Raw genomic sequence first — 25,853 nt, forward strand, 5'->3', positions numbered from 1 at the left:
TTTGCATTTCCTATGGCTGATCAATGGCCGAGATAGCATGAAGCCAGCAAACATCTCAGAAAAATTTCTGCTAGTTATTTACGTTTATATCAAAACAATAAATAAATGTTCTAGAAGTTATCAAACAATCTCATTACAAAACATGTTCTTATTTTTCTTGTTCTGAAAACAATGAAGTCTGAAGCTGCTTCTTAATTACCTCAGTTCTAACTACTTTTTGATACTGGCACATTTGGGTGTCAGCTAAGGACAACGCAAATGGACTCGCCACATGGAACAACCACTGCTGGCTTAACTAATTTTTTTTTTGGAAACAAAAGAGTGAATACTGCAGTTATATAATACCACACTACACAAAAATAGTAACTGCAAGGAAGAGAAATTATTATCATTGCAATTTTAAAAAGTAGCTTGACAGTAGGATTGAACTCCAAACAGATGCATAACTTTAAATGACAGATAAAGGATATTGTACTCCAGCAAAACCATTCTTTATGTACAATTCATTAGTAATTTGATGGTAAGAGAAGTAAAACTCATCTTTTTTTCTTTTTTCTTTGATCACATGAAAGGAGCCAACGGTCACAAGTCCACAGTACTTTCTTCTGATGCTTTTACACAGGAGAGCTAGGAGCTTACATTTTAATATTTTCAGTGCTAAGAAGGTTTTTATAGTCTTGACAGGGCACATGTTCTTGCCTGAGTCTACTCTAAAGATTTATTTCATTTTTCTTCTGTTAAATATTCTTGCTTCAAGAAACTTTGTAATTTAAAGCAAGATATTATCAATTTTCATGAAAAGCTTTTTCTTGATTCAGTGAAATTTGTTTTACAGATCCATAGTATTTACCAAGTTTGGCTTCAGAGTTTTGTGAAAAACCACCAGTGATTTCTTTCCACATTGCTCACATGAGACACGGCAAATGTAGTAATAGTACAGTTCATAAAATTATGAGGTTTTCCAGAGTTCACGCATTTAGGAATAAAGCAAGTACTTCATTCTCTGTTACATTTTATTAGAAACTTTGATGTCCTCCAAATAAGTCATCCAGTATGTGTCAAATTTCTATACAGATGTTTTCTTGGCCTGCAACTGCACAGGCCTCGTAGATTTTCACCTTCTAGCAGCATCATGAATGTGCACTCAAGGTGAAAGTGGTAAAACCTTAAAGTTTAATATTAGGCAAGATAACTCTCTGATATGTTTTATGACATGCAGCCAGTTCCCTGGGTACAACCAGCCCTGAGGGGTGAACAAAACTTGAGGATTACTTTGCCAGAACTTATTCTTTTAGGAAATGGACTAACTGGGAAATCCCAACATGCTAAAGCTCTTCGTTCAGCATGGAAAGGAAGCAAGATGCTTTCTAAGTGCAACCCTAGACAGAAGCCATGCAGAGCCTAACCCAAATTGCCAGTTTCAAAAACATTCCTATAAACCTAGCTGTATGCGGTAAGAGAGATCTGGTATACAGCACATTTTTCCAGTGCTTATTCTTTTCTATGTCCTGATCAACTCCTAATATTAAGAAGTACGTAAGTGAAGGCAGCCAACTCTTTGAATAATTTATAAGCAAACATTTTTCTTAAATTTTTTCCTTATTAAATTTAATCACAGCTTCCTTTCAGTAAAGGTTTTCAGTTTCATGGTCCCAAAATGGTTTATAAAACCTAACAAAGTTAAGCAAAGTCTTGTGGCATTTTTTTCCCCCAAATTGGTTGGAAACAGAAGTGCTGAGTTCCAACTCCTGTTCTTAGCACTGCTATCAGAGTGGTTCCAAAGCATGTTTATCAATATGGCAATAGGCGCTATATATATATAAATTGCACCCAAGAAAATAAAACCTCTCAATGAGGTAAGCAAGGTTAAGAAGAAGGATTTATAACCTCCATAAGCAATCTAATTCTTGAGGTCAAGCTGACCTTTCCATGTGAATCAGTGATAAAAGAAGTAAATACAGATGTCAGAAAAGATGTTTGAAGAAAAGCACTCTCTTTTCTGTCTTTCTCCTCTCATCATCTTTAAATACAAGACATAAATTTTGAGATTTTAAAATTATTCCTTCTATCAGCTCATTGCTTCTAAGAAAAATATTCCATGATTAAATCTTTTTGAATATACATGCTGTTTAGATCACCAGAACTCCTTATACTATTTCATCAAAGTAACCCCCCCATGGAGGATGAAGTGCGCACACTAGATTATTTTTTAATAAAATGTGTCTATGCTATAAGCTACTGACTGTATTTCCCCCAAAAAAACATCTAAAAGCTTAGTGCTCCATTTTTTGAGGGGTAAACTTCCTCTAATTCTGTTTTGTAATCCAAAAGTGCGTACTGACTATATTTAGGGATATCAGGATTATCTTGTTTAAAGGTCCTATAACGTCTACACAGGTACTATACAGACTGAGTTCTTCACAAGGTATTTCAAAATGCTATGCAGGAAATACAAACTTCTGTTTTTCTATATTCAGGAATTATTTTTGTAGAATCACATAGGACTGCTCATCATTTGCTACCTATCCCTATAACGCTGTAACCAGAGACAGAACTTGACAGAAATTTGTCTTGACTAGACAAAAAAAAAAAAGGCACTTTTTTTTCCTGGCGATGTATCAAGTAGCGTATTGTAACTAACATATTCTGTGGTTCCATCATCACCCCAAACTGCATATTTATACAACACTCCCTGCCCAGAGCTATCTGAATTTATATTAACATACACTGTTCTGCTTAACCACACCCCACAGCAGAACAATTTTTCAAAAGGCACATACACTGAGCGAAGAGGAAGACTGTAGCATTTTGTGAAATAAATGAGATTTACAAAAAATTATAACATGTTTTATCCAGAAGGAGCAGGTGGCTGCTTCAAGCAGAGGAGATGACAGGAAAGTTAATGCAAAGCTGAAAAGTAACAGGTCAGAAGAGCACTATTTAGGAAAGAAGTGATGGAAGTTTAGGAGAAGAAGTATCTAACAAAACAGCAGAAGGAAAGTGATGAGATAGAGCTATCCAAGTATCGTAACACGAGGACAAGACATTTGAAGACAAAAAGCTGGGGAGAAAGTGAGAGAGAAGGTGTTAAAAGGACTGTGCTGTTAAAGGGCAAAATACCAAAGACGTACGTTTTTATTAGCACTATTTAAAAAAACAGTGATTATAGAAAGAGACAGGGTGATGAAGCTAGGAAGTTCAAGGGGGGGAGGTAAAGATTAGGAATGAAGCTGAGAAAGGATGCAGTTCAACTGAAGATAATTCTTCTATACCGATTCAGTCTTTGTTTCAATTTACTGATCCACACACAGTCCATGTCATAAATAGCAGACAGATAAATCAGTATTAAAAGCACTCCGCACCATTACCTGTTGTTTATTTCAGCTTTTGAATTGTTTTCAATTGGTTCAATTGGTATTGAAGTCCTTTTGTTAGCTTGCATATGAAAAAAATTATAATTTTCTAATCTCAACGTGTTTATGGATATTAGAGAAATAAATATGCTAAGCAGCAATGCCAAAGGAAGGAAACAAAGAACTTTTATTATTTAGAGTATCTCTTATCTAATCAATGATATATTCAAACAAGTGCCTTTGAAAATTTTCCCCTCACACATGCTTTGGGAAATCTCCCCAGAAATGACAGCATAATATTACTCTCTTCTTGAGCACGGTTTGACATCAGTAAGCTCTGTTTTGCTTCCTATTATGTTAAGTAAAGTGATTCCACTAGCTTTTTGTAACCCCTCCTCAACCTGTCAGCTTAATGCCTCTGTCTATGAAAAAGATACATTTCTGTGGTCTATTTGTGTGCTGCCTAACATAATAGGGAATTTGTTCAAACAATAGGACCAAATTAAACTTCATAAACATGAGTTTTAAAACATGGAAAATCAGACTAGAAACACAAAGATGGAAATGTAACACAGTCTTACCTATGCAGCTGTAAATACTCTCTGGGCCTGTTTAAAAGGTGAAGGAATCTGTCAACAATCTTGTTTTTCCCAACACCCTGTAAAAAATAAATATAGTATGAAGACATAATTACACATTTAAGAGTGATAAAAGTTGATCTAAGAGTTATTAAAGTTATAAAAAAAGAGTTATTAAGTTATAAAGATACATTCAACAGCTACAAAAGAAGAAAAAGGTAACTTTCCAAAACTGTTCAAAGATTCTCCAGACTTCTTTATAGGCAAATACAATCTCTGTTCACATCAAAGAACTCTGAATACAATTTAATTTTATATTATATATGTATGTATTTACAAAACCCTTATCTGTCTTACTAGGAGAAATCAGAAATAGGACTGTGTCTCTAGATTAATCACTCATGCTTGTGCATCCCTTTAATCACCTCTGTTTGTTTACAACCCTTTCATTTCACAAAGGTATCGCAAGGCTCTGAATGCTAGGAAGTTGGCTTGCAAGTTGAAAAGATACTTTTGATGGTCATAGGAAACATCCTGTAGCTGTCATATTGAGTTAGACATTACCTTGGTAATTTCTGTCAATCCTATTCCACTGGGAGTTAGTAGAAAAGGTTATCAGATTCAGAACTGGGTTGGAGATGAACTGATCTCTGACACTCCCACTGCAGTATGTCTGCATTAGCAAGCTGTGCAGAACAGTGATGGTGAGTTTCTGGAGTGAACCAGATGTTGCTAATACCCCACCGTGTCCTGTACAACTGTTTCAGGAGCTGGTACTTCAGCCCATGCCTCGCCTGGTTACAAGGATGGAATTAACAGATGGAAGGCATTAGGTGTGCCGCTGGGGAACATGTTCTAGTTCAGTCTCATCCTAAGGGAATCCAGGTCATACGTCCCTTGACGTGTACTAAACTGCAGTAAGGAGTTTCGCCTCAAAAATTCTTTATCCCTCCTGCAAGAAAGTGCAGATTGCCAAGGGAAAAAAGGAAAAAGATAGATGAGTAGAAAGAAAAGTTCGATTGTAACCCAGCCAAAAGCAGATTGAGAAGATACCATCCCTCTACTGAGATTCACGCTCTGACTGCATGAATGCATCATTAGTCCATACCAGTGTAAAGCAAAGCAGATAAATATAACCCACAGACAGATTAAAGAGATTAGATTAAACCAACTTGAGACCAGCTAATCTGTTTCACTTGGCATTGAAACAGAATAGGAGCATTCATAACTGCAAGTTATGACATTTATGACTAAGTTCTAGCTGAAAGATGGTAATTGACAGCTGCAGAATTGCAAACTGTTTAAGCTTCTCAGAAGGGGACCACAGTCTCTCATATGACTACATTCATGAGAATGGAGAATCACACACATATGTGTGGAAGTTGAAATCACGGAAGGAAAGTTCTCACCATAAGAGCAGAGGAAAAAAAAATACAGCAGAGATGACAAAAATAGAACTACCTAGATCCTACTGTAGACTCAACTTGAACACGGAAAAGCTAACTCAGGTTAGCGTTCTGCCACACGCCTTCTCACGACCCTTCCTCCGTCTGGTCCTTCAGAAGAACCTATGGCTCTATACACAGTTGTGATAAGAAGCTACAACACACTTAATATCTATCATCTGACGGTTCTGAAAACTGTCACTGGAAACACAGTTCTCCACTGCTTTGAGACAGAGGATGATATTGTGACAACAATTTTTTCTAGAAACTCAGAAGATACCCATTTGGGGGAAAACGTGAAACTCCAGGAACTAGAGCAGAAGCACTGAAAGAAACCCTGGTCAGAAACAGGGTAAGAAGCCCCTAGCAGTGCACATGGACAATTTTATTCCCAAGTGTTTGCTGCTACTTGCAGTCTGATACTTAAAATCACAAATGGGTGAAAAACTGGGAATACTTCGAATGTCAAGCACAAATATCCATGCTGAAAGCAGCTTCCTTTTCTTTTCCTAGGAGAGCTAAAAAAAACCTGGGCAGATGCCCACATGGAGTTTTCTGTACGAATCCCTAGCGGTCTGCACATTCTTTTCCCTTCAGAGGGAAACTCTAGCCAGCTACAGCAAGTACTAAGCTGAAGAAATATCTCAATCAACGTAAAACAGAGTTAATATCAAACAAATGGTTACTGCACGTTTATGGCAGATTCTTAAAATAATGTTTGTAAAGAGTATTTTCCCAGCTACAAAATAACACATATTTTTTCCACTCTCTCTCGTTTTACAACAGATAAAGGACTGAATGGCTGGTTTTGTGTATTTCTGTCCAGGCTGTTATCACCAACGGTAGTGGCAAGAACGCACCTTGCCTTCGAAAAGACACCAGCATGGTGGAAGACCACCATGGAGGAAGGCAGACAGCACTATTACCCAAGTAACACAGTGAAGCTGATGGGAGTTGTGCCACCACCACACCTCACCCTTTTCTTGTGTTTGTACATCTCTCCAGAGTCCCTGCACACCTGCTTTTATTTCATTTTAAGGCTAACTTGATTTCAGAATGTGGTACATTTTTAAAACGTGCATGCAGTATCCAAAGGCCAAAAGGCATTCCCACCAGATTTTAGCTATTATAAACACATTAACATTGCCCAACTTCTAGACTGAACTGCTTCAGAGAGTACATTATGTGCCTTCATAGAGGTTGTGGTACACCACAGAAAATTCTTGGTTGGCAACAGTAGCTGGAGTAAAGTTCAAGTCAAAGCCCTTTGATTCTGTTCCTCCACATTCTTACTTCATGACAAGTTCCCACTTCTCTTTGTCTCTGTTACTGCATTGAGAAGGCATGATATATTAGAAAGTAAGGAGGAGAGACCACAGCCATTTAGAGGGGTCTTTTATACCACTAAAAAACTGCAAAAAAGAGCTCAGACAAGTTCCTTCCTTAAGTAACACTTATTAACGTAAGGCCAAGAAAATTTTATTCTGAACTCACTGGATCCCCATGGCATAAAGAATATGTCTGGTAGCCTTCTTCAGATGAACACGAAACGTGGAAAATGCTAACCTATTTCATAAAAAAACCCAACTTCTGAAATAAGTTACAGGCATCCCAGAAATAAGAAACCACCATAATGGCAACAAAATCGTCCTCGTCTCTTTTCAATCTACACCCAGTGCCAAGGATCAAGCTGTATCTTACAGCCACCCACATAGCTTGTAGTCCGCTATTTAAACAGAAAGAATAGGAACTACACATGTCCTGTGAGCACACTAAAATGCTCAGCTGAACTCAGCCTGGATTCAGAATGTCATCTCACATCGTCTGCGATTCCTGCAGCCTAACGTGACGCTCAGAGAACAAACCAGTTTGCCATTAACACTTTGTGAGTTATTTATAGATGCACGATTGCGGTTACTTCATTTATCAGGAATACAAGCATATGCTAATTAGAGGGAAAATAACATCTGTGTTGGTGTTTCAACCGAAGTGAATAAAAATATTTCAGAAAGCAAGTATCAGACAATTTTTACTCTGTCAGACATACAAGACAACTGAAATAGGAAAATGGGAAGTAAATATCTGCACTAATGAATAACAAGAAGGACACTATGTAATTAGAAGGCAAAATAATCCCTTAGTTAAAAATTCTCTTAACTGACATTGTAAACACTTGTTACCAAGGATAAAATGACTTAATCTTCTAGCAGTAATTGCCATTTCAAGCATAAACAAGGTTTTTACAGGTCCCTGGAGGTGTTTTGCAATTCAGGATACAGCTATTACAGTAGTGGGACAAATTTCTCCCCCGCACAATCCAACTTAACTCTGTAAAATTATGGTCCCAGAGAACTGGACCCAAGCTTTTGAAATTAACAGTTTGCCTCTTAGAAAAAAAGTCTAAAAAAATGCTGCCTCGTTTTCTTTTAAATGATTTTCAGGTCATAGTGAAGCAGTTAAAGAGGTTAGCATGTTGTGCTCTTCGGTGCTGTCCTTCAGCTGAGGCACGGCAATCGCACCTTTTCCATTTCAGCACAGAGTCATCTCGCGTAGCTTAAGTCACCTTCAGCAGAGCGCCTGTTTCATTACTGAAGAAGGAAACAAGTTTTTAAAACTGGTGGGAAAATCAGTTTGTCACGTTTTTATTTTGGCCTTAAAAGAATGTTTGTAATTAATTTTAAAATTGTATTAAGAGGGGTAAAGGACAATCTTGACTTCTTATTAAAGTTTAATATACAATATACAGAATCCTCATGTCAAAGTTCTCAGTTTTTGACTTCATAAAAAGAGTTATATTGATAGCATCATTAAGACAGAAACTTATGTTTTCTTCATTTTCCTAAGTGAAGAAAATGAGGACATTTTTGCTAATGAATGGTTTCTAACATTGAGTCTGGCACTGAACCATCTTCCATGCCCGTAACTTGCCTGTATGTGCCAACGAAACATTTGCAATAGTGCATGCGTTTTGATAGTGGCTGCTATTTTTACACCCAAAGATGTAAAATCAGAACTACAAGCCTGATTTAAAAATAAAAAATGGTATCACCAGAACAACAAGTAGCACCCTATACAACTCTCTGAAATGCTCCTGGTATTATTAAGCTTATCAGTTCCTGCTTGGAACAAATACAAATAAAGCAGTAGTGATCTAAGTATTGCCCTAGCTATCATCTATATACTGGTCACAACAGTGCACTGCACATGGGTGTTCTGTTGTTTAGGCTCTCATTATTTTATTATTAATTTATCATCTGAGGCAAGCAAAAAAAATAAAATTAAAAAAAATAAAATTTCACAAGAATAGCAAATAAACTTAATTTTCAAGAAGTCATAAATTGATTGTTTTGGATATATCCCTGACTACAAGTCTAGACAAGCTTGTAGATATCCTGCTTTTTTTCTGAATTTAAGCACAATATTTGGCACAGTGCACTGCTAGGCAAAATGTCATCTTTACATTTCCAGTGAGGCAGGACAGCTTGAAGTTCAGTGCAGAGAAAGATACAAAAAAAATAATAATTTATGGGAAGACAACTCCCAAAGAAAACCAATTAATTGTTCATTTTTCTGTTCTGATCCTTCAATACAGCTCGCAAAGGAAGAAAGCAATAATATAAGCAGACATTTAATGAGCATGCTTATTCTCAGATGTGCAAATGTGGTTACTACTGTAGCAAATGAGACAAATATTTTCCAATTTTTCCACAACTGCAACACAGAATTCCTTAGGCAAAAAAATACCATAATAGTTTGCCCAATTTAGCTCATTTAGAGCTCAATTTCTTTATGCTCATAATGATAATAATAAAAAAAAGTTGGTTTAGGTTAGTACATCCTTGCCTTGCAGAGGAAGCTGTCCATTTTTACAAGTAGAAGCAGGAAAACAAAGTCCTTTACACTATTTCTGGAGGAGTTGAGATGCTAAGCATTTGGTATTTCTAGCTTTGCTGGTGACAGATATTAGTACACTCTCACTCTATATTTAATTCAATTTCACAAAGACTTAAGAAGAATATTATGCTAGAAAAAAAGATCTATTCTAGCACATTCTTTTAGATATGTTTAAGAAAGATTCGATTGTTTGTCTTACTAAATTCTTCAAGGACAAAATAAATTCCTAGTGGTAGTCCATGAGTTCAGTGAAATTGATCTCTCATTTAAAGAAAGGCTAAAGAAAGGATGCAATTACATGTGGATTTATCTCCCTGATAGAAGAATAAGCGCCAAAAGGCCATTACATTTCTAAATTCTTTTAACATATTTGTGACAGTCTACTTGCTGTAGGCTCACTTTAACATTTTTACTAAGCACTGCCAGAGATTTTGTCACGGTCTTCTTTCTAATTATATACAGCAATATTTAGCACCTTCATAGAATCCTTCGTTCTTATTCTACTTCGTATTCTTTTCTCACTTCCCCTTACATATACATTGTCTAATTAGACTTGTGAAGTGCTTTCCTTAAACAGGAGAGAAAAGAGGGAAGCAACTTTGAACAACAGTAAAAACACAAAGTCAAAATCCAAATTTCCACACCATCAAATGAAGAAGCACAAGATTTAAATGCTCTCTGTATTCAGCAGTAATTTAATTGGTAACTTACAGCATATCTGATTATTCTTATTATCAACTTGGTGTTTCTTGTTGAAAAGTGGACACAACCAATACGAAAGCTAGAATAATAGACGTTGGAGTGCCATGTCTTATGTCTTAATAATAATTATTCAGGAGAGAAAAAAAGAGCTCTTCCTTATTATTGTTCGAGGAGAGACTAGCCAGCGTCGAATACTTAAAAATAGTAAAGGTTGCTGATGAAGAAAATTACTAACCAAAAAGCAACTGGCAACTGTGGAAAGAGAAGAGCAAGCAGATGACGACATATAGGGAATGGTCCTGATGAACACTGAGGCTGTCCCAATGCATATTTCATTTCCTCTGTCCATTCTTCAGAAGACTGACAGAGGAAGTTCTTCAGTTTCATACAATATGTACAGTAATGTTTACTTTTCCTTGCTACGCTTTACACTTTGAAAATGGTACAAGGTCTACAACACACAATGTAAGTGCACAAGACAAAGCACTCTGTGCCAAAGCTTGCAGGGTACAGTCAAAAAGAGGGGCATAAACTGCTTTAGACACACCTAAGAATATTGCCTGCACATGGGCTGTGAGGCATTGGCACAGGCTGCCCAGGGAAGCGGCTGAGTCACCACCCCTGGAGGTATGCAGAAGACGTGTGGGTGTGCTGCTCAGGGACACACGCGGCCTAGGGGTAGACTTGGCAGCGCTAGGTTAACAGTTAGACCTGATGATCTTGGAGGTCTGTTTCAACCTAAATGACTCTATTGAACAATCCAAAAAATGAGCATATTATTTAAAAGACCCATTATGGAATGGATAAGGGTTAATGAAGCACTAATGAAGATGTGGCCAGGGATTACATGTAGTTCTCAAGGTATGGCAGCACACCTGAGCCTATGTTTACAAGCTTCATTCATTTAAAAATATTTATACTTATACCATATGTATACAGTGAATAAAAACAGAGTAACTCTAAAGGACAAAATGAACACAATTTTTTATGAGATGCTTCCTGCATGGCAACTGTGAAAGCAGATATATTCAGGATTCATTGCTACAGCAGAACTTGTTCAATTTATGAGATCAGCTATCTGAACAGCTCATACTATAAATTACAGCAGAAGACTGAGGTCAAATAAAATAATTCCATTTTGTTTAACATGGGGTTAAGTGTTTCAGTACTTCAGGGTTACAAAAGAGTTCAGAAGTGACAAGGCCATGAGCCTTCTCTCCCCAGAAAGCCAGAAATCCCTTAGAACTATGAATATTTTGTTTGGTCTCTTCAAAGACAGCTGATGTTTGCCAAGACTTCACCTATGACCAATAAAGGTCATCTAACACCTCTCTTGAGGCAACTTCCAAATGCAAGAATTTTGTAACACTTCTCTGGGAAATATTATATGTAAAATTTTAAATTTTAAGACAAAAAAAAATGGTTTTGCCACTGCTATTTTAAAAGTTTTCCCACATAAACAAATTTTGTTTATTACCATAATTTATCTCTTATTTGCCAAAGGCAGGAAATTTAAGGAGACTGTAAAAGTAGCCAACCCACAATCTGTACAATGTCCATCAGAAAAAAAATTCCCAACAAAATAGCCTGAAAGTTTTCCTTGGTAAAAATAATTCAGTCCCACGAAGCTCAGGGAATAATGTAAGAGCTATATGGTAATGACGACATAAACAGTCATTGCGACGTTGGAAATAAGTAACCTTTACTAAACAGGATTCTTGTGGTTGTCTGCCTATTGCTTTGAGAGCAATAAATAGCTGCTTACTTGCAGCCAAGGAAGAAGCTGCTTTATGGTTGCTTTGAGAAACTATGGATGGCCTCATTCTCACTCAGACTTCAGGCACTTTCTGGATGCAATATCAGAAACCGTATTTAAAATGCTGGCATCGCCTTTTATTAAAAACTATTCAACAGCTGAAAATTCTTATCTATCCACTGCCTTTCCCGAGGACCCAAAGAAACCTGTTTGCTTATATATGGAACTGAAGCGCATTCCAGTCAGCAATCCAAATAAATCAACAAGTATCGCAAGCAAACATTTAGACAAAGCCATATTTTCACATAATACAAGTATGCAGCAAAATCCTGGGCCACATAGGCATCAAGGACTACATATGAATAAAGTAGTTTATTTGTGAGGTTGAACTCCTCCTGAATGATCTGTTAGCATCCAACATCTCCTTGGCTTCATTAAGAAAGGCAGTCCATAACATCCACCAAGATCATTTAGTTTTGACTTACTGAATTTCAAATACTCATCTTCAAAGTTCAAATCCTGAAAACAAGTCTGTTAAAAGGATTCTCACCAGTCAGCTCGCAACTAAAAAAATGATAATACTACACATGAGACTGCAGTTACAAACTCTGAAATCAAGAAAATGGACTAAAGCTAACAGAAACTGTGCCCATATGTGTTATCAAAATCAAGGAGGTAAAAGAGGAAAACCAAATCCAGTCTTTAAAGAAAGATCAAGCCTTGATAGATCAAGCCTTGCACAATCATTAGCAACTGAAAGGAGATAGTCACTTATGTAGTCATAATTTTGATGGACCAAATTATGTTCTAAGGTACATGCCAACTCATTTAAATATCTAGGAAATGACACAGGCATTCAAAGGGATATTAGTCATGTATTTTGAAAGACCTAGGTTCAGAGTATTTGAATTGTCAGTTACTTACACTGATTTTCCATGATTTACTCATTCACCAACAAGAAGTATAACAGAAAGGAACTCAAACCAGCATTTTGCATCTCCACACAAAAACGGCATTTCTTTCTTCCAAATACAAAGCACAGGTACACACTGAATTATGTATCAAGCACACGGAAATTAAATTCTACCTTCTAATTACAGACTAAACTGTTAAAGTAACTGAACAGCAAAAGATTATTTTTTTTTTAAATCATATGCTTTACAAAAAGAGGATAAAAACTGTATTATCTTCAGTGGGAAGATACTTGTGCATTTAACATGAAAACATATAGTTGCTTTTGCAGTACTTGCACAGGATTCATTACATGCCATAAAAATTTTCAGTAATATACGTAAGGAATTACCCTATCAATTTCTAAATGGTTAGTAAACATCTGAAAAATCAAGGATGATTGGTATGGTCCCAAAAGGCTGTGAAATGGCAAATAGAGTGCTCAAACTTAAAAACAGTATTTTTTTTATTTTTTTTTTTAAAAAAAAGGTCAGTTGGCCTAACTTAGTCACACACAGAAACAGTGGAACAAATTAGCAAAGAATAAACCTGGATGTACTCAGAAAATATGTTAGCAATTAAAAAGTAAAACCCGTAAGTATTACAGATTTGCCAAGGACAAATCACAGCAAACCAATCAATTTTAATGGCAGAACTGAGCGGATGTCTAAAATCAAAGCAGTATGTTCCAAACCTTCCACCTGGTTAAATCTTTTAACACTGTCTCCAGTACAAGTTTCGTAAGCTTTAAGAAAATATGGCACAGAGTAAATTATTAAAGGTGAGTATACCTCTGCTGGAAAAATACCTTAAAAACAAAAACCATACTCATGTAGTCTTCAATATTTTTTGTCAAACTGGTAAAACACATGAAGCACGTGTCAGGGGCCTGAGTGTACCACCAGGCTCTGCAAGCTCTTCCACGCCCCACCTAGGGGCTTTAGCTGTCTGTGTTGAAGATCAGCTCTGATAGCTGCTGAGCAAGCCCCAAGTAACCTCACTGAGATCCCCTTTCTCCCCATTGTTTAGGAGCTGCATTTACACTCAGGCTCTTCCTCAGTTCCTTCCTGACTTACACTCCAGTGCTGATGTGCCCGGCCCTGAACCTTGCTGACCCCAGCCCAGACCTGCTCTCTTGACCTCAGACCTGGCTTGTCACTGCGAACCTCTCTGGCCTCGCAGGCACCAGGCTCACCCTGGTGCCGTCCCCAAGACTTCTTGCTTGGACGCTGTGGGACTGTGAGCCTTGTCAGGGAGGACAGCAGCTCCTGCAGGCAATCTGTACTATGCAACGTTTTCAGTAACAACTTGGCAGATGGCACTATTCATGGAATAGGAAAAATAGATCATATTTCACTTATGAAAGAGTGTTTAATTTATGAAATTTATGTTTCATTTACCAATATATGACACCTTTTGGGAGAACCTGGCATCATCCAGCAAAAGTCTACAGGGGTTTGAAGTATGAAATCTCAAATACAAGCTCTTAAAAAGGACTCTGTATCAGTAAGACTGCACATAAACATATGCTGTAATTTTAATAGATGCACTTTAACAACAATTACCATTTTACATTCCTCACTGTGTAGGTTAGACCATTAGCGTTTTGGGTTAGACTTTTTCCAAAGGCTATTGCAAAACATAAAGAGAAACATCTGCTAGAAAATTACTGTAACCATGCTATGGGAAAGCTAAACCAAAGGGAGAAGATTATTTTAAGAGGGGAAGAAAAATCAACCTGGTAGCTTGGGAAATCACTTTCCTGAACACTTTAAACATACAGAAATAATAACAAAACCTCTTTTTTTAGAGCTAACTGGCAAAGCAAGTAATTCTGTTTAAGTCACCTGACAGTTCCGATGGTTGTGAAGAACAAAGACTTTTAAACAAACCCACTAAGAGAACATCCGCCCATACCTATCTTTGGAGAGACTATAAACTCTTCGAAGGTGTTACGAAACAGCAGTGACCAACTAAAAGAATGTCAGGCCCCATGATCTCAACAATACAGTCTCCAGCAACAAAGATATGTGCCAAAGAAGAAAGTGAATCTAATAAATAAAATTAGAATAATACTTAATTCTACACCTCTTATCCTCACTAGAAATTTTAAAGGAGAGGTTTTGCTACTTATCTATGAAGAATAACCAAAGCAATTGACCAAATATTTTATTGGTAATGATGTTATACATAGCCATTAATATTTTCTCTTTCTACTCTGACAGCAATGTAAAAACAAACAACAACAACAACAACACACACACACAAAAAAATACTTAAGGCATTTACATTTTCCACCAATACGTGCTCATAAAACCAATGGATGTTAATAGATAAAGAGTCAAAAATAGGTAAATTACCTCGGTAGTACCAATGGATGCAATTTCAATGAAGCAAAACAGATTTAATTTCATTATTAAATAATGAGTTTTAAGAAATGTTTAACTCACCTGATTACCAACTAAAAGAAGATGTTCTCCCAGCAGAAAGTCTTTTAGCATATCTTCCATTACCATCATGTGCTAGAGAAACAAAAAGATGATTTTTACTCCCATTTTTATGCTCTCAAAAGTTTATATATTCACTAATAATAATAGTAAACAAGAACTTTCAAGATTTGGGGCCAATTTATTTTTTTTTAAGTTATACTAACCACTACTTACTACATAGCCAGTGTCTCTCAGCCAATAATAGCAGAGGCAATCTATCCAGTGACTAAAACAATGAAACAAAAATACGAACTCTACTTCTGCATTTTCTTTGCTCTGATCAGTTCTGGGTATTTGATTTCCCTAACTGTGTCATTCTCTGTAATCATTCCAAATACATTTTCTTTTTAGCCTAGGTGAATGTTTGTCACCTAAAGCATAAGAACTTTCATTTACACACATATGACAATTTTCCAGCAACTGTACAGGTAGGAAGTAAAATATATCCTGGTAGAACTGTACAGAAAACAAACAGGGAATTAAAAGGGAACTGACATGAATATGTAAATTATATACTTTTTTTTTTTTTTTAAATTCAACACCAGGTGTAGCTTAATAAAAAACACACTTTCCTATTATAATTAAGCTTTAGTTTCAAGGAAAATAAGGACAGAAAAATACAAGCTCAAGTCTAAAGGTGTTTATTATGTTTCTTATAACTTCTAAATTAGACTGCCTAACTGAAGTCAAAGTACAACATGTATTGTACGCATATCCAGCATTATAAAATGTAACACACACTGTACAAAATTCAACCTTATTATGCTCCTCACAAATTATTTGTTTAAAAGGATCAAAAGGATTTAAGGATAATGTGGCAATGCAGAGTACTTTACTAGCAATAGTCTTGTATATTTCTCTACTGTACCTAGTGAAAATAGGTCATCTGTAAGTAGGTCAGACAAGCTACTTACAGAAATAAATGCTTGCCTTTAGATAAACATATAGATAAACATAGTTTTTCCACATTATCATTCTATCTCTAGTACTTAATTTTGAAAAAAACCAAACCCACAAAAAACCAGTACGTCACATGCAATTTCTGAGCATATAGAAATACTCAGTTTGCAAGTGTGTGAAAGATATTTCAGGTTTCCAAATCTCTCCAGAACGGAGGGCGGGGGTGGGGGGAAGAAACTCGTGTAAACATAGCTTAATACCACAAAATCCTAACCAGGCATGTCAAAAGACTACTGAACACTCAACATACAATTAATTCAAGAAGACCTCAAGGCAAGCTACTGTATTTTCTGAAAGCACACACACTAGCAATTTATCACTGATGAGAGTAACTCTGACCCGATAGAGCATAAATTCTAGCAAGTCAGTTTTACCACACTTACTGATTAGATTTTTTGATTCTACTTCTAAAGCATGAGAATTTCCTTCAGATGAATTCTGTTTTATGCTAAAGTGGACAAATATGTGTACATTCTAGTTTCCTTGCAGAACAACTTTCCTATAAGATTATTGATATATCTATTTTTTTTCACCAGCGCATAAATTAACATTGTATTAGGATGCGTGCAGACATTTCAGATTCAATATTTACATGAAGAACCTGTAAGTAGACACAGCAATATCGTATCAACTTTATCAACCCATGTTCAGCAGACACTGAGAAGAAATTGGCATTTATCGTACTACCTAAAAATCATTTCCATCCCTGTGCTGCTTGCTCTGGACAGAGAGCAATGTACTGCAGCAAAGCTAAATTCCACTGGAACATGTAATGCTTCAAGACCAAAACTATGCATTTCATTACATTGTACAGCACTGCAAAGGGCTGAGGACATAAATAAACCAACACAGAAAAAAATCGATGTAATTTTGAGATACAAGAGAGGAAAAGTTGCATTGGACTTGTAAACCAAATTTGTTCTCCAGCAAGTTTTGCTAAATTATCACTACAACACTTGAATGACTGAACTACAGTAGGAACTTGCAATACAGAACATAAGAGTGAAATTCATTCTGAAAAGGGAACAGCTATTCTGACAGGTATTTGGTTGTCGTTTCCTCTAGGATTCAGAATTCATTGCTACCAGGGGCAGATACAGAGCAGTTTGTTCTATGCAGCATTTTTAACAAATGTCGCCTAAACAAAACTGATGCATAATATCAGCCACAGTTTTCTGCAGTGTGTTCAGTTATAATTACTGAAGCAATAAGCAAGAAGACTGAAGAAGCAATGCAGATATGAATCCTAGTAAGACTTAGGATTTCATTTCCAACACACTGAAATAAAGTACTTTACTGAAATGGCAACACAGAACAAAATCTCACATGAAATGTTACTGGGGAAGATGAAGAAGACTGTCATCTGTTCTCCTTGCATGGCCTGTCACCTTCAGTAGGTGATACCCATGTAGCAGAAAGGACAGCCTTTCTGGGAAGAAATTACAAGCAAGAAAAGAAGAAAAAATAGAGCAGAAGAGAAAAGGAAATTCACAAAGTAGGGAGATTCACACTAGTCTCCTAAAAAGAAAAACACTTCAAAAGCTATCAGTGAAATATCATAGTCACTTAAAGGGTAATTCTCTGGCTAAGGACAACCTTGTCTGACAGTTTTGAGGCCCACAAACTAGATGGAGAAGACAGCTGCAGTACACCTACCTCTATAAAAGGAACACGGGAGAGGGTGGAACTAAAACAAACAAAAAAAAAAGTCACCAAGCCCTTTCCTTTTATTGTGTTCTCTAATTGCTCTTACTCTTTGCTACTGTGAACAAGTTAACATTAATAACACTAGCAACTAATTAATAACTCTAGTTAAATAAAATAATAATTATCTAATAACTAACTAGTAACACTAATTACTCTTCACCTCGCTTTTCAAGCATACAGTGTTAATTCAAATACAAGGCAGGTACTACCGACCTGCAAAACTTCCTATCATGAGCTTGTAAAACACTCCGTCAGGATGGAATCAATAACCCAGCCACAAGAACTGATCAGGTCAGCAGCAGCAATAAAATCACTCAATAAAACATCTTATCAAATCATTCTAAATAAAATTCAAGTTGATTTGAAGTCGTTTCACATTTTATGAATGTTCAATGGAATTGTTCCAACATCTTCAAAGGGACACAGTGAAGATGAATCTGAAACGAGCATCAAATCCCCTGAGAAAAAAATTTATCCTAAAGAAGCTACTCCAGAAATATAACCTTCAAAATTAGTATATTTTTTAATAAATGTGAATATGTGCATTAGTATGCATTTAACAAACTTTTTGTACCTGAGAAACCAGCGAATTCTACTTACTTGAGCATTTTCGTAAAACAACACATCAGGCACTTTCATTTTCTCACTTGGGTTATAAACTGGCATAGTCACAGATCCTATCTTCAGAACCCCATGGTTTATTTCACCTAGACATTTTCCAGGAAACAAACAAGCACATGCGTTACTTATACCATCCTCTGAGCAGACATGCAATCAATCGCCAATGCTTACAAGTGAAAGTTTGCAAATTTTAACAAGGCTGTGGGTTGCTGTAAATGACTTCTATCTAAAATGAATGCTTGAAAGATTATCTGTTAACAAGAGGTTGCATTATAATGAATTTGAATTCTCTTTATAATTGCAAAGAAGTCTACTACAATAAATGACGAACAGGTGATCTTACGTAAAAAATATCACAAAGTATACTAGAAGCTGTGACAGCTACCTTGGTTTAACTTCATACTCTTGTTTTGTTATTGGAATACCACTAACTTTGTCAGGCCACATTTCCTCAACCCACGAGCTCTTCACTCTCTTCTATTCTCTATTTTCTCTAAGTGTCCCAGTAGGCGTAGGGTGTGGATGGGACTGAGGAGAGCTGGGGCCAACCCATCACAGCAGTACTAGAGTGTTGATTTTTGCATCCAGAATTACTTTTTTGACCAAATGGGTTAATTTTATAAAGTGGATACATTTAACACCTGCTGAAAACTGAATAAATTTGCACTTGAAGGTATAACCTTCAACTCTGAGAGATAAAGTAAAAAAAACTAACAAATTCTTACATCAAGAGAACCATAAATTTCTTCCTTAGGAAAGCAGAAGCTAAGTATATATAATAATAAAAAAGGATTATAATGGGCTCTCTTCTAAAACATGGGACAGAGAAACATGAAGAAATTTCAAGGGAGGCATCAGGATGGAAAAAAATGGTAAGCAGATAGCATAATGCAATTGAAAATATTTCTAATTATTTCATAAATAATTTTAATATATATATAACACATAATACAAATACAGATACAATGCATTATATACATTACAATACAATATTATGTAATATTATATATTCAGCTATACATGTGTATACATATGCAGCCATTCATGCATTATCAATAAAGCATGTATTCTATACATCATAGTATTATATATACCTATGCAGATATATATATATGCATATATACATGCATACATACACCTGTGCAGCCATTCTTGCATTATTATGCCTGTTTTTTTATATATATTTTTCACCTACATAAAAAAAAATATTATAAAAACAGAGTCTATATTAATTCTGACCAAAGACATGTTTGCTACTGTAGAATAACTGTAGAATAACTGTGAAAACACAGAAGTCAAATACATCACAAAACTAAGAATTATCCACACAGGGAAATGACAGCAAATATAATACTGACGGAGCATGGATCAAAGCTGTTGAAAGGAAAAGTTTAGTGAACAGAAAATGGCAGATAACTCAATGTGTGCTACGTGATGGAAGTTATCAAAACTTACACAACCAGCATAAGAACAAAGGACAGGCAGGAATGAAAAAGAAGTGAGAAAAATGGCAGAAGCAGAAATATGTGTGAAGTACTGAAGGCTCTTTCAAAAGAATACAGGTTGCAGGAGGTAAAGAAACAAAGCCATGCTGGATAAAGATGATATGTAACAGCAACTTAAAGAAAATTTTATAAAAGAAGAAAAAGTAATAAAGAATTATGTACCAGAATGGAAACAAAATACAACCCAAGACTCCTACAGGAGTCTTGATGAGAAAGAGGTTGATTTTACCAGTGAAGATAAAAAAAGCAATGGTAAAGAACATATCAGAGAAAGATTAAGATCAAAACAAAGCTGTAACTACGAACCATGCAAAACAGTAGTACAAGTGATAATAATAATAAAACGGACAAATAAATAAAAAACATCAAATCAACAACAACAAAAGTCCAAGAGCTGGTCAAGTGTCTGAGGTCATCGATCTGTTAGACTGGGGAACCCTTAAACATGTCAAGGACACTAAATTTCATGGGCAGGAATTTGACACTAAATTTCATGGGCAGGAATGCAACAGACAATACGTAAGTAACAGCATACTAAGAGTTATTACTTCCCAATACAATAAAGCCAAATGGATGTAACTGAAGCAAACTACGTTTAATTTTGAGGTCATTTAGTGCACATTTATATGCTGAACTATCTGAGTAACATTCATGAAGAACAGGACAAAAAGATGGCACAAACTTACAAGTGTAATCCTTCTCCTCTAGTTTCTTTGTGTTATCTGGACTTGACTCAATACCGGAATCCTGTAGATTTTTGTGTAAAGCTGATCTGGCAAGGTTTGGTAAAAACCTAAATGAAGAAATAAAAGAGGTAAAACATTTTTTAAGGAAGTTTTCTTAAAAGTTTTCAGTATTTTCTGTAAAGTAAAACCAGTATGAAGCTTTACTTAGATCTCCAAACCCTTAATGTCTATGTCTATGCCCTCATATAAGCTGCATGCTCATTATAAAAAGCTTCAGTACTATGGAATATTGCAAGAAAAGTTGCAATGTAGGATGAATTAGGACTGGAAGTATGTAATATCCTCATTCCACTATCAGTAAGAGCTACTATAGAAACGATGTTTATTTGGAAACACCTCTACTCTTGACTGAGTTCCCTTGAACCCAGAGCTCTAAAGTGAAATAAAGAGCTCCGTGGCATACAGTTTGAGGCCCAAACAGTTTCCCAAACCTTTTGTTAATGAAAATTTGCCTTCTTTAAAAGAAAAGAAAACAAATAAAAAAAAACACTATGTTCATAACTTTTTTTATATACAGTTTATAGAACTGAAACTGAACCTCCATCAAACATCCAGCTGTACTAGACATTAATATAACTCTGCTTTGAGTGTTTTGAGACAGAGAAGTAATGTTGATAATGGCGACCTAACTTGTATGATGTCATTAAACATCATCATAAAGATGCGAAAACAGTACAGAACCATTTTGACTTAGCTCTCAAGTCTGAGAATACCACAGAAATAGTTTTGAAGAAATGACAGAATTTAAGAAGCAAGAGAGCAATTGCATTATTTACTGAATTGCATTAAAAGATATCTTGCATGTTAGCAATAGACCAGGGAACTCTGGAACTTCCACCCAAACTGGAACTTCTACCTGGAAAGGCAGGCTTTATTAACAGCATAGTAAAGGCTTTCATCTGGATGTTGTGACAGTCGCCGACAAATTCGCAACAGTTGTCGAGTAGATAAAGATGAAGCCAGAGACTGTGCCTGTCAAAAAATACAAGGTGGTTTAATTACTTCATCTTTGGGAATTGATCTCAGGGATTTAAACTGAATGAGTCAGGAAAAAATGTAATCCAAAAGTAATTATTTCAAGTTTTCTCCTAATTCGTAAGTGCTTTCTGCCTCCTATAGTAGTGTGTGCTTTTTAATCCACACGTTTGTAATTCTGTATTTGTTGCAGCACTTCAGTGTCACGGAAATCATGATGTTATCTACAGATTTGCTTTATGATTTCACTTGATAAGCAACAGGGAAAAAATGTGCTGATAACTTAATTTTCTGTGCTATATAAATCCTAAAACTAAACAGGATTGATAATAACAAGGAGAAAAGGTAAAAGGACCATGGTAAAAGGTCCAAGGTTTTAAAATCTATAGTCTGCTCTTCACAAGCTGAATATGAGCTCCACATGTAATGCTCTGGCAAAAGGGTCTGGCAGGATTCGTGGATGTATAAACAAGACAACACTGGACAGAAGTAAGGAGATTGTATCACCTCTGCACACGCCTTTTGGGTGGGCCATTACTGGAACACTGTGTCCTTTTCTGTTGTCCATGTGTTAAAGTAAATGCTAGAAATTGGACATGATTCAGTAAGGAGATACAAAGTGATTCAAGGCCTGGGAAGGCAGACCTAAAGCAAACACAGCAAAATGTAAAAACAAACAAACAAAGCCCCCCAAACAAGTGGCCATCTATTCAGAGAGAGATATAAAGACTGAGAAAGAAATCATTCTATTCACTACATATACCGGATGAAGGTATCTAATACAAACAGGTTCCTTATTTTAACAGGAAGCACACAACAATGACTGTGATCTGATAAGTCACGCCATGCTTTGCCTCGGTCAACTGAAATATTTTAATTAGGTAATTTCTGAATGTTTTGCTTTGGGGAATATAAATGATTTCTAACTTCATTACAGTTATTTTAATATATTGTTTCAATTGGAAAAAAATCCTGAAATTTGCCATCAAGGAAAAAAATAGAGAAGGCAACACTTTATTAATTTCACAATCTTTTTCTCTCTTAATCCTTCTTAAGCACGAGAAGTGTCTTATCAGCAACTCTTTCCTCTGGAAAACTGCAGTTTTGACAGACTAACTTTTTTTGGAAAGGAAAAAAAGAATCAGTTCCACGAGACTGTACAAAACTCAAAAGCTAAGAAGGCAAAGGATAGTATGTTTTAGCTTAGCTCTGAGCAATAAGCAAGAATGGTTTAGACTGGGATAACTGCTACAATTACTACTCTTGCTCTTCCTATTTTCACTGATCAAAGATTGTGAAGCATTTTCTGAAGCATCACCATTTACTACCAAGCATTACAGACATTGTGTTGTAAATGATGACTTTTCAAGTGTTATCTCAAGACCTACTCAGCCATGAGCAAAGCATGGGCAAGTGAGAGGGGTGAGTGCTGTATCCCTGTTGTCCCTGCTCACTAGTCAGAACTCTCACTGTTTTGGGAGATTTTATTTTTTGTAAAGAATCTTAAACACCTGAAATATTCTCAGGCAAATTATGTTTTTGTAAAGTAAGCAATCCTCCCAAGTCACAACCTATGGGATTGCATTGGTGGAAATTGGCAGTTGAGCAGAGTAACTGAGGTAGCATGCTTCATCCATTGCACCAGGTGGGAGGAAGAAGGAAGGCACTCCTGCCTCGTCTCACACCATGCCACTCCAATCGCTAAGGAACACGGGCATTTTAAAGTCAAAATTATATATAGCACTGGATTCTCCACTGGAATAAACAGAGTACAAGTCCACAGAGGAGAAACTGTCACATCATCTGAATATTTGCAACTGGGAGCTAGAGTTTTCTAATAAAATGTCCTCTTTCTTCCTTACCTGTTTTTTATTTTTATATGGAATAGCTGTAAACTCAAAATTAGGTTACAGTCCTTGTGACAGTCTTTGGAATATATATCTATGAGGCATCTAATTCAACCGGATCTTGCTTGTGGTCTCTAGGTTCTATTGTATATCAAACAAACAATTACAATGACGCAAAATACACCCACAGGCTGAATATGCTACAGGTATTCTTCTATTGTTAACAAAATCACTTTAAACAATGGCTAATATTTCAGGATAATCTCTGGCAGAGGATTACTTACTTAGGCAACTCTAAAAATAGCCTGACATACCTTAGGCACATATTTCACCTCTCCACACAGGCATGCTATTCTTGACATGTCTTATGTCACTGCTCATCTACAAGAATCCTCCCTCGGTCCGTATCATGACTCACTTCTTATCCAACATCATATACTTCATTTAGATACTTCACAATGCTACAGACATCCACATGTTTGGAAATGACTTCTATAATGCTCTATTCAAGCACGGCATGAATCCAAATATGCCCAAAACTACATTTTTTCAGTCTACATTTGTGAAACATTAGGTGCAGAAAGTCAAATAGATGTTAGTAACAACACTGTCCCAAAGGTGCATCTAAAAGTCAGCCTTTTTTTTCTTTTAAGCTCAGAAGAGCACAACAGCCTTTCAGTATCCCTCAGCTACCTGAGTAGTAATACTATGAAAACTACTACCCATGTTAAATCACGCAAACTAAGCAGAACAGATTACAATTTGCATACCAGTTAAACCGCTGGATTCCACTAAAAATGTTTTACATTTTAGTTACATTAAAATCATCCAGTTGCCATAGCAATGATTTCTTCTACTTTTCACCAAGATTTGACTATCTTTTTAGAGAATTTTGTGGTTACTATGTCAGCAGAACTTATTTTTCTTGATAAGACTGCTTCAATAGAATAACCTGCAGTAGTAACTCAGATAGGAATTCTGGAGCTATCTCTTTTACATTCCTAATCTTTGCTGTTGCCCACTGGCATTTTATAATGGCTAGATAGTTTCCATTGCCGAAATGCCACAATAATTTCAGCTACCAAAGTTCCAACGACTAAAGTGAAGTAATCAAAACATACTTGGACAAACATGATTATCTCCATACCTATTCAAAAGGTACCTCGAGCGTCTCTCATTGTGAACCACATATCTAAGCCCACTGACAGTGTGTGTGCTTTTCTTACTTCTCTAGGATTTGGGCGATTTCCTGAAAGCTTTATTTATGCAGATTCTAAAAACATACATAAAAATCAAAGAAGTTACAGTATACGGTGCAGTAATTGCTAGCAGTAACTTTCTGGGGCTGGTTTTCAATCAGGCAGCCTCTAAAATAACACTATAACTAGCAAGCTTTACCCAGCCTTTCTTAAAACAAACAAAACAGTCATAGTAGGAGAAATCAAATTTTTGGGGAAAAAAGAGGGGGCAGGGGAGTGCTCACCGTGGCATCATTCGTCTCCCGAAGCTTGTGTGTTAAAGACAACAACTGCTCCACAGCAGCACTTGGTACATTCGGAATCTGCTTGAACCAAAACAGTATTAATCTTACTGCACGATGGGTTAAGTTCCATACACAGCTACACATATATGCAATGAGTATACACCTTCTGCAGTTGGCTTATGTCACCAAAAAAGGAATACAGTTTTGACAATGTTCTTCTATTACAGCATCATTTAATATCATTATAAGAATGCTAATTTATTCCAATACCATTAAAAGATAAGCAGGCTTTGAAAATGAAGGCTCATTTGTGCTACACTGAAATAGGGAGTGGAATAGCTAAATATTTTTATACAGCAAATAACCATGTTCAGTAAACAATAATCAGCATGTGCCTGAAATACTGAACATACTTACCATTTCCTTAATAACTTGAATTTCTTCATTCTTGCTTAAAGATCGAACATTATGAAAAAGAAACAGCGTCAGAAACTCTGGACCCAGCCATTGTTGGGTACTACTTCCGATGACCGGAGGTTCTGCTAGGACAACTATTCTGAATGAGGGGTGTATTGGAAAGATAGACCTGCAAAACAAGTTTTAAAAAATGCATTACTCGACCTAAGCAGTGAATATCAAATTTAATATTTTTATTTTTACAATAGATGAAAAACTAATTATGTTAGTGTACTGAACCATATCACAATGTCTTTTGTCATAATTTGCAAATGCAACTTTATTAAAAATAAAAAAAGACAAAGACTGCATAACATGACTTGCAATTGTATAAATTGCTCATACTTCTCTACACTGAGAAGGGTATCCAAAGTCTCCACTTCTC

At 36.1% G+C, this 25,853-nt stretch overlaps 1 protein-coding gene across 1 annotated transcript in view; it reads right to left on the reverse strand.

Annotated features, from left to right (window-relative positions):
* VWA8 (von Willebrand factor A domain containing 8) overlaps positions 1–25,853 on the reverse strand; it is a 195,799-nt gene that overhangs the window by 104,977 nt on the left and 64,969 nt on the right. Inside the window, exons 15-21 of the mRNA XM_080554946.1 lie at positions 25,430–25,598; positions 25,013–25,090; positions 21,564–21,679; positions 20,648–20,754; positions 18,436–18,542; positions 15,130–15,201; positions 3,935–4,011 (exon numbers count right to left, since the gene is read on the reverse strand). Of these exons, the coding sequence (XP_080411072.1) occupies positions 3,935–4,011; positions 15,130–15,201; positions 18,436–18,542; positions 20,648–20,754; positions 21,564–21,679; positions 25,013–25,090; positions 25,430–25,598 (726 nt within the window). The remainder of the gene's footprint in view (positions 1–3,934; positions 4,012–15,129; positions 15,202–18,435; positions 18,543–20,647; positions 20,755–21,563; positions 21,680–25,012; positions 25,091–25,429; positions 25,599–25,853) is intronic.

This window comes from Anser brachyrhynchus (assembly GCF_964034855.1).
Source record: "Anser brachyrhynchus genome assembly, chromosome: 1".
NCBI classification, from domain to species: domain Eukaryota; kingdom Metazoa; phylum Chordata; class Aves; order Anseriformes; family Anatidae; genus Anser; species Anser brachyrhynchus.